The following is a 10,276-nucleotide window of genomic DNA, read 5'->3' on the forward strand; positions in this document are numbered from 1 at the left end:
TAGTTTTCCTGCATGGGAGTTGATCTTTTCTTATCTTAACGATTACATAATTGGCTGCAAACATTATTCTCCCATGTTTCTCCTAAAAAATGTACTTACTTTGGTAAAATAAGGTTAAGTGGAAGAACATAACTGAAAGAGTAACATTTGTCTGTGTAATTACATAGTATTTTCCAGAAAGTATTATTAAAGTAAAATAAAGTATTTATTTAACACTATAACAATTATTTTTAATTTGATTTCATTTGACATTCAAACTATGTTAAAGAGTGTTGTGTTTTGCTCCACAGAGCTTTATGTTTCCTCACATAAAGCTGGATTTTTCCTGTCATTTTTATCCACATTTTTTATGAACACACATGGGTACCATTATGAATTAATGTTAGCTCGCTGTATCTTTTCATGAATCTGATGAAGTGCTGAACAAAGCATGTAACTCATGCCAACGTTCATAAAAAATTCCTGATCATGTAAATTTTATGGGCCTAGTATGCAGTCAGTAACTCAAAGTTGATCTTTTCTGACTTTTGACTTTCATCTTGCTGTACTAAAACCTTATCCTTAGTGGTAAATGCTCTATGTTAAGCTCCTTTTATAGTATAGGCTATCTCAGCTTCTACATAAGTGACGAGTTTACTGTAAATATAAAAAAGTTCTTAGGCACATATTTTTTTGTCAATCTAAATATAATCGGAGTGAGGAGAAACTGCTGTTTAATTTATATTCAGAGATTGTTCATCCATATTATTTCTTTTTTGTATGGGTTTAACATGCAACATGACAAACCCTGTGAATCAGTGGCGCTAATACAAGAGGTGTTAATGAGGATGGGATGCGGGGCATAGGGCAGGATTTCTGTTGCAAATCATGCTCCCTTTCCTCTGCCTTATCCCTCGAGTAACACACACACACACACACACACACAAACTCTCAATCATCTGTGGAGCAGAAGGGATCAGGGCAGGGGGGTGGAGAGAAGAGGAGGTATTTTGTCCTCATACCTTCTTGCATCTGCCAGTTTCTGCCCCAATTAACTCCCATTAATATAATTTGCCATGGTTCACCTTATTGCTGATGCTCAGTTCATACAGGATGAGCCCTTTGTATCTCCAACACACCCCCACACATGCACAAAAAACACACAACTGCACATGCACTCACACTTCATCAATAACCGTGACGTTTAAAGGAACATGAATCGCACAAAGTAGACAGCTACAGCTGGGCCTGTGAAATGCACCATGAGTGGTTTTGTGTGTGTGTGTGTGTGTGTGTGTGTGTGTGTGTGTATGTGTGTGTGTGTGTGTGTGTGTGTAATATCATGTGGCGATTGGACACAGAGGTCTAGATTATGACACCTCCTCTTCTGATTGTCCCGGTTGGCACTGCCAACAGCTGTCAGCTGGAAAGGCTTTAAGGAGAGAGGCAGTGTGTGTTTAGCGCATGTGTGTGTGTTAAAGAGAGAGAAATCAAGGGCATCCAAAATCATGATAGGGATGTTTGAAAACTTTTTAATGGCACACTTATTCTGTGTGACCGCTGACCTCCATGTGGAATGATACTTTTCCTTTAGTTGTAGCTTTTTTAGTTTATAAAATGTCACAAAATACTAAAAAATGTCCATCATTATTTTCCAGAGCCCAAGGTGATGTCTTCAAATTGGTTCTTTAGTCCACACAACAGTCTATTGAATTGATTATTGAATTTATAACAATATAACAAATATAACATAACAGAGAAAAGCAGCAAATCCACAAATTTTAGAGGCTGGAGGTAGCAAACGTTTGAAAGTTTTACCTGATAAATGACTAAAAGAGCAACTAAAAACCCTGGAATTTATTTTTTATTTTTTTGCTGACTGCAGTGATGTATAAGTGTACTCCAGGGTTTGTCAGTACATTGTAACATCACTGTTGGGTATATGGTTACAGCTGCAACCAGAGAGGGCTGTTGAACTCTGCTTTAGCCTATTAAGCTCCTCTATAAATGATAAATCAATTATCAACTTTCAACAATATTATTTTTCTACTGACGTAAATCCAGCTTTACTTCAGTTGATTTCAGTAGGAAAAACACAGTCAAACATTACACTATTTGTATGAAAAAACAAACCAAATGATCACTGTCGAGAAATCCAAAATACTTCATCTCTTCAATACTGACTTGACCAAAGAGAGAAATATGCCTGAAGTCTCTCTAGTAACGAAAGAGAGATGAAAGAGTGAGATGTAGCGTTGCTCAGTAATTGACCTCCTTTTCTCTCTGCGATGAAGAGTCGTTCTCTCGAGTCCAAGTGTGAACGTCAGCTTATTACTACCCACCTCCTGCAGAGTTGGAGTACTACCATATTGAAGCCTGTTTTGAACATTTCTGAACAGCTAGTGAGCTGGATATTTCATTCGACCTAAGCGTTGAACAATTTCTCATCTGCTTTCTTACTATGAGTGTGAATGTTCTCCCGAGCTTTTAGGTTGTGCGGGTTCGAAAAAAAATCACTCATTTAAAGTGTCCAAAAGAGCTGACGTGATTCCTCGTCTGAGGGTTTCATAATATCTTTCATTATTGATGGAAGGGATTGTGTGCAGGCTGCTGTGGCTGCAGGGATATTGAGATGAGGAGAATTATTTTTTTTAGGAGATGAAGAGGCTGACCCTGTTGGCTTACTCCTGTTGTTACTGCACGGTACACTGTAACGGCATGCCATTTATAGGATTGTGTGTAGCTACACATTCCTGTGCAAGCCTGATAACAAAACAATTTTGCCAAAGATAAAAGACTGGCCTCGGCCTACTTTACAGATATTTGGATGCCGTTTTGGGAATGGAGACGATATCTGTTTGCTGATAACGGCAGAAGAAATTAAATTTCATGTCTGCTGAAGCTAAAATATTTTTGCAGGAAGCGTTTAGTTATTGAAGATAAAAGGACGATGATTAGATCAGTCAGTAAGAAGAATTGGCTGGTACTTTTATGAAAAGCATGCAAGGACTGCATATTTAGCTTCAAGTAGACATATACTTTGGATTTTGAAACCTGCAGCTCCTGGAAACTGAAGCCTGAACCGCCTGAAATGGACATTTTAAGGCATTCAGATGAGAGTCAGAAAGACAAACCCGGTGTCTCTTTGATCCTCTGTGTTTCTCGTAGACTTGAGCTCTGTGGGAGTTTCAAGATTTGCCATTGACAGAGCGTGCAGTTAAACTCATTCTATTAATATTACAGCTAAAAAGCCTGCAGTAGCAGGTTGTTTACACAGGAGAGAACTATGTGCAATGTACCAAATCCTCTAATATGAATAAAAGAAAATCAACACTAATATAGAATGGAAGATATGGTGAAAGTTTAGTGTTTATTTATGGACCTGAAAAACTTCCGTGACACGAAATTAAAATATTCACCCCAGCGTTGTTGATAAACAGTGTTTCACTCTCATTAGAGAAACAGCAAATGTTTTCTTGTGAACTTCAGAGATTACATGTGTTGACTGGGATCTGGAACAAAAGCTGATCATAAAACTGGTTATGTATCTAATGGTGTATAATGTTTTTTGTATGTAATTGTACATGACTGTGAGCTGTGCATTGATTTGTCACTGTTTATGTTTTTAAATGGACTCCAGGAAGAACAACTGTTGTATAGCAAACATACTAAGCACTTCTGGAAAGATAGCAATATCTTAACAAAAATTAGCAGCCTCAGCCTTGTTGACAATTTTCATTCCAGGTAACACCAAATGTTTCTTTGTGAATTTCACAGATTACATTCTCTGTTGCTTTCTTTCGAGCTTTGTTGGTGGCGAGATCTTTGGCATGTGCTATTTGAACTTTTTAAAAGGTTTCAGGCAGGCTTTTGCAATTTGTTCATCGCGCATGTTCATATTGCATCACAATGTGTCCACAACTAAGCATTTTGAATATACACAGTCCAGCCATATACTAGGTTTTGTTCTTGTTTCCTGTGCTCTGAGAACATTGATCTCCAAACTAAGGAAGGCTGCAGAAAAGTCAATAGACTCAGTTCCTCTTGGGAAATGTAGGCGAGGCATGTGGATTAGAGTGGTTTTGCATCAATACTGGTTATTATTACAGTAGCTTGTCGCTGCTTTTATTGGTACAACTGTGAGAGGGATGGCTGGGTGTGTTTAATTCATGACTACCAGAAAAACAGACATGACCCAGACACCCATGAGGTCTCTCTCTGCTCATCCTCTGCCTCTATCCTGAATATAAAGGTCTCTATCTTTTCTCATTATGGTGGCCACAAAAAGAACGAGAGGGGGGAGTGGGGGGAAGGAGGAACATGAGTCCCTGACATTTCCGGAGTTTATCTGTTTGTCTAAACTGCTGGCAGCTCACCTTAGTGTGCTAACCTGACACACACACACACGCACGTGCACGCACGCACACACACACACACACACACACACACACACACACACACACACTTGAGTTCCCCTACTTGAGGCCCCTGAATGCAGCAGTGGAATGTAAGTACTACACTTAAGTACAAATTTGAGGTACTTGTCTTTTCTTTTGTTGCCACTTTCTACTTCTAGTCTAATATTTCAAATAAATAATAAATATTGTGCTTTTCACTCCAGTGCATTTATTTATTTAGTAACTTTACAAAACATATAAAGATCTTAAAAATATGATGCTTTGTTATAAATGAAACTACAACAGTAGTTTAAACAGCATATACTTTAGTAAGTAGTAGTAAGTACAGCTGGAACCATTAGTCAATGAATCATTTAGTCAGCTGACAGAAAAGTAATTGGCAACTATTTTTAATGCAAAAAACATGTATGGTTTCAGCTTCTCAATGTTTTTGATTGGCTGCTTTTCTATTTCATTATTTTAATATTTTATTTTTATATTATAATACCGAATGGTTGGTGTCTAACAAGAAACGTTATTGTTGGTTGTTATGAGCTGCTTGCATAATCAACCCATACGGTTGTTGTTTTCTGGCTGAGGACAGTGGTAGAATCAATATAGTAGCAACTTCTTTCAAACTCCATGCCCGCTGGAAAGCTCACACTAAAACCACAGGAGACATAATTTGCAAAATCCAAAGTGCCCCTTTAACCTTTGCCTCAATCTAACTTCAACTCTAAAACATCAACCCTTAACCATCAAACCCTCCAGTGTATCCTGTCTTCCAAAAACGTCCTCACTCTCATTATCTGAAACTCAAATTGGCCCCTCACAAAAACAGAAATTTCAACACACAAAACCTCTGACATTCAGATTTCGCTTTTGGCAGCATTGACAACAAATAATTACAGACCTCTCAGACCTGTAAATCCTGTGTGCATTTGTGTGTGTGTGTTTGGGGGGGTGCAGAAACTGGCAGATGCAAGAAGGTATGAGGACAAAATACCTCCTCTTCTCTCCACCCCCCTGCCCTGATCCCTTCTGCTCCACAGACGATTGAGTGTGTGTGTGTGTGTGTGTGTGTGTGTTAATGTGACACAGCTCTGTACTGCCAGCAGAAGAAGAAGTTGTTAGATGACTCTGCTCTCTAACAGCTCAGTCTGTCATTGTCAGCCATGCAGCAGATGGCTAATGAAGGCAGCCCGACTCACCATTTGGTGCTGTGACATGTTGTAACATATTCTCTCTCTTTCTGCCTCCTTCCTTCCTTCTGTCCCATTTCTGCACTGCTGTCACCTCCTTTCCCTGTACTGCCTTATTTCTTTTTCTAATTGATAAAAATGAAAGAAAAACAATATTTATCAGTAAAATATTATCTTATCCTGTTTCTCCTCAGAGTTCACCTTCTTATAACTCAATATGTCTGATCCTCTACTTATATATCCTCTATGAATTTGCATTTGATTGACTATACTTCTGCTTAACAGTGTAAATAACCTCCCCAAAGCAAAGTCTTTACACTGAGTACTGTACACTTCATATTTAATGCATTTTGTATAGGTTTAAGTAGTAGAGTATCCCAAATCTAAAGTCCTCTCTTGGTAGTCAATTAACACTAACCCACCTTTCTCTCCACCTGATCCAGGTACATGTCTGATTCTGGGCTGCATGATCTACCCGGACGGCTGGGACAGCGACGAGGTGAAGCGGATGTGTGGCGAGCAGACGGACAAGTACACGCTGGGGGCCTGCTCGGTGCGCTGGGCCTACATCCTGGCCATCATGGGCATCTTGGATGCTCTTATTCTCTCCTTTCTGGCCTTTGTCCTGGGGAACCGTCAAGACAGTCTGATGTCTGAGGAGCTGCTGGGAGACAGTAAGAGGATAATAATACCTTTAGGGTTCATAGTGGGTAGACATAGCCAGTGGCAGACAGTGCAGTTGGTCAGGGAGAGGAGAAACAACAGTCCACATACTTTTGTATACTCTAGCTCCTAAAACCATCTTGCAAATGCATTTCCCCAAAGGGATTCAGATAGACTGAGAAAAGCTGCAACAATGGTGATGCAACGAATAAATCACTTAAAATGACAAATTGATTTTTTGTTTTTTAATAATTTTTTCAATTACTTAAATTGCTGTTGTTTTATTTTCTTTAGATTGACTATTCTAGTGGTTCCCGACCCAGGGGTCAGGACCCATCAAGGGGTCACTGGATCAATCTGAAAGGCCACGATTTGATGGAAATAAGGAAAAAAAAAAGCAAAACTTTTTTTGCTACACAAATGAAATGTATTTTTGCTGACTTTTCTCTAATCCTTGCTTTGTATTGGGAAATAATGGATAGTTTTTCCACTGCAGGCCTCTAGAAATGGTTCACATTCATCAATCAGAGAGGGGAACAGCTGCTCTTGGATTGAACTACTCACAACTTGTTGTAGATAAATGCAGCCTGTGACGAGAGGTCACAACACTGCTTTGCCCTAAAAGGTCAGAAGCCAAAGGACTAAACAATTATATCGACCTATAAAAGTAATAACCTATTCTTCACCAGATTTGTCACCATTTTAAAATAGAAACACCAAAAGAGTAATATTATATTTTGTACTCTCCAAAATCTATTTCCTGATAATTCATGGAACACTTTTACCAAGACAGTTTGGTATACAACAACATAATAAAAGCTGTAGTGCAATTACAAAGGAAATGAGATTCAGGCTATTTTCGAAATAAAACAAAGCAAGTCCCACTTAAATAAAAAAAATTGATTTGGACGCTGGCCTGAATGTTTGCACTGTGTCTGAATTTGATTCCACTTTTGGCTCCAGGAGCATATCCTATGAGTCTTTACAATCATAAGGCTCAAGGAAAAGTCAAAGTACGCTACGTCTAAGCTAAGTCTTTTTTATGTGAATACACTAAATCTGTGACTCGTATCCACTGTAACCTCCGTTACATTCTTGTGCCTAATTGGCCTTTCCATTAAAGCTCCATACAATAATGAGACAGCACATATCAAAGACCACATCTGATTCCTGTTGCTGTACCGCACAGCCCACCAGCAGCTTGAAATTAAAAACGTACCTTATTTCCTCCTGCATAATTTCCCATGCTCAAGTTATTCATTTTCATGCATTAGGCGGATGTTATAAACCACCTGCTTGCTTCTGTTGCCAATGAGATTTTCCTGTCTTGATTGGGGCGAGATGACAACTGCCCTCGGACCCAACGAGAATGATTTAAACAGTTAGGAAGGAGGCAGGAAGAAGAGGAGAATACCGATGAAGAAGGACAAAGATGAAAAGCAATGAGAGACACAGAGAGAGAAAGATGGGTGACGGAGAGGAAGAACGCACCAATAGCAAGGGTTAATTGAAGCCTGGGGATGCTGGACAGAGTCATGAATTACTAATGGCTGTTTACACAGCTTGCTGCCAGCATGTCTAAATGAATCACAGCCCCCCTATCAGCCGAGACACAGTTGCCTGTTATATCGTATAAGCAAAAAGACTGGGAGGAAGAAGCCATTATCAGCCGAGAGACCGAAGAGGGAAGGACAAGACAGAGGGATAACGAGCCGATGAGAGAGGAAGAGAGGCAGGATGTACATGAAATATGAGAATGAAAGTGAAAAGTGGGGGATTCATCAAACAGCAGATGAAGTTTAAATGGGATATTTTCTTATCTTGTCACTCAGGAGGATGGATAGTGACACCTGTCCAGAAACATCAGAGGGGTGTTTTAAGTCATGCTTCATCCTTTAGAGGAGAAGAAGTTCTATGTAATACTGCCACCTGCTGGTTTAAAAATGTCAGTTATTGTATCCTCTCCATACTGAACCGGTTTCTCTCTTTTTTTCCCACAGAGAGCGGCAATAATACCATATAATATCTGGTAATGGTAAAGCAGTCTCACACACACACACACACACACACACACACACACACACACACACAGGTAAGGATCAGAGTGTAATATTGTTTTATAGCAACAGTAAGAAATTGGTAACAATCATTTATGCCACTACCACTGTACCTCTCAACTAATAATCATGTATTTTCTTAAAATTGTTCCTGGACAAATTGTTCAATGTCTAGTTTTCCCCTTTTATTTCCTTGAAACTTGGTTTCAGGTCTTGTGTATTTTTCCATAACAATACATTTTCATGACTAAATAAGCAACAATCAAAGTTATTATTAGTTATTATTATTAAGAACACTTTTATTAAGACTCAAAACTGTGAAAGGTGAATCTGCTGATTGGAAAAATACATCTTCAGGGACTTTTAAACTTTTACTTTAAACTTTTGAAAGAAGAGATTTGACATTTTTCCTTTTACAAATTAAATGTTAAATTCATAAGCAATAAAGCCTCACTTTCCTCATTTCAGCACTCTTGTTGGGTGTTGCTGTTAGCCTTATTTGGTCTGGAATGACCAGTAGGTTATGGTGGCCAATATTAGCAAATGTTAGCAGATATTGATGAATTAACATCACTGGATCAATTTGGTGACTTTATTTTTAACTTGTTGCCCCGTTCCACTCACTCACTAGATTTTTGAAAACCGTACTTAGTAAATAGGTTTTGGCTATTTATTGGATTTATCAATTGAAATTGAGTGCAAATCAGAGGGAATAACCAATCCATATCCATTCTCCACTATTCTAAACTACTTGAATTCCTGCAGATTCTACATTATTTTCCTTCTTGCCTGCAGGTCTTGCTGCCTAGGCTTGATGTTACTTCAGGATCCAGCTTCCCTCTCCTGGTCCAGCCTGTGGCTGAGATGCAGAGCTGATATGTGGGGAAAGAACAGATCAAAGAAGAGGAGGTCTGGAAGAGGTCATACAACCTTGGTGGGAACCAGGATGCCACCTGTCCTCTCTGAAAGCTCCCCCCTGTAAAATAGCCTTTTCATTCAACTCAAACTGCTTAATCTCACAGGATGAATTCTCAAAAAGACTAAAAGTTTACCTGTGTTTGTATGTCACTGCATCATCTTTTCTAGAGCTGAAATGATTGTCCATGTGGATATGAGGAAGGCTGCCGGTGCGCAAGTTAAGCTGAATTTTATTTATTTAAAGACTCTTCATGCGGTAGTATAGCTCCAGGACACACACCACTGAGCGAAGGCTGCTCAAATCAAATTAAATCAAAACAACTTTTCCAGACTTCGACTGACAATAAGAAGTGATAAGAAGAACTGAAATAAGACTTGAGGTCAAAGCTATCAGATCTAATTTCTTATCGAGTCAACAAACGCTCTGCAATGGACAGTTTGACCTTTGATTTAAAGAAGAGCAAAGTGAGGACTGAAGAAAATGATGAATGAGGCTGGACAAAAGAAGAGCGAGAGCAGTATTGTTTTGTTATATTTACATGTTTGATGTTATAGAATCAAAGGTAGTAATTAGAGGTTTTGCTGGTGACAACTTTGCAAAAAAAAATGCTAAAAAGGAGAAAACATCAATTGTATCAAGTATATAATCTGTGTATAGCTATATGTTTATTATGTCCCTGTATTTTGTCTTGACTTTGAAATGTACACTTTGAAATGTCAAGCTATTGGTCCATTATTAGTGTATACCATACAATATCTTGTAATCTGACAGTATTGTGGAGTACTAAAGGGAGTAAGAAAAGTTAAACTGAACATTAATTGAAGCTGGATAAGTTTGACTCTTTGTATCTTTTTGTTGCCTGTCATTCTTCAGTCTCCCCGCTAAAAGAGTTAGTGGAGTGTGTTTAACTTATATTAAAACTGTTATTGTAACTTTGATGGAACGAAAGAAACTTTAAAAGCTAAAAGTTTGACATTTTGGGAAATATGCTCATTCGCTTTTTGGTGTAGCGTTAGCATTAGCCACCTGGGTAAGAATCAGAAATCACAATCACAATCA

At 38.6% G+C, this 10,276-nt stretch overlaps 1 protein-coding gene across 1 annotated transcript in view; it reads left to right on the plus strand.

Moving 5' to 3' along the window:
• Positions 1 to 10,046, plus strand: part of lhfpl3 (LHFPL tetraspan subfamily member 3) — a 36,826-nt gene extending 26,780 nt beyond the window's left edge. Inside the window, exons 2-4 of the mRNA XM_031313506.2 lie at positions 6,022 to 6,252; positions 8,242 to 8,270; positions 9,094 to 10,046. Coding sequence (XP_031169366.1) covers positions 6,022 to 6,252; positions 8,242 to 8,264 — 254 coding nt within the window. The 3' untranslated portion in view covers positions 8,265 to 8,270; positions 9,094 to 10,046. The remainder of the gene's footprint in view (positions 1 to 6,021; positions 6,253 to 8,241; positions 8,271 to 9,093) is intronic.
• The last annotated feature ends 230 nt before the right edge of the window (positions 10,047 to 10,276 follow it).

This window comes from Sander lucioperca, chromosome 20 (genome assembly GCF_008315115.2).
Source record: "Sander lucioperca isolate FBNREF2018 chromosome 20, SLUC_FBN_1.2, whole genome shotgun sequence".
Lineage (NCBI taxonomy): Eukaryota > Metazoa > Chordata > Actinopteri > Perciformes > Percidae > Sander > Sander lucioperca.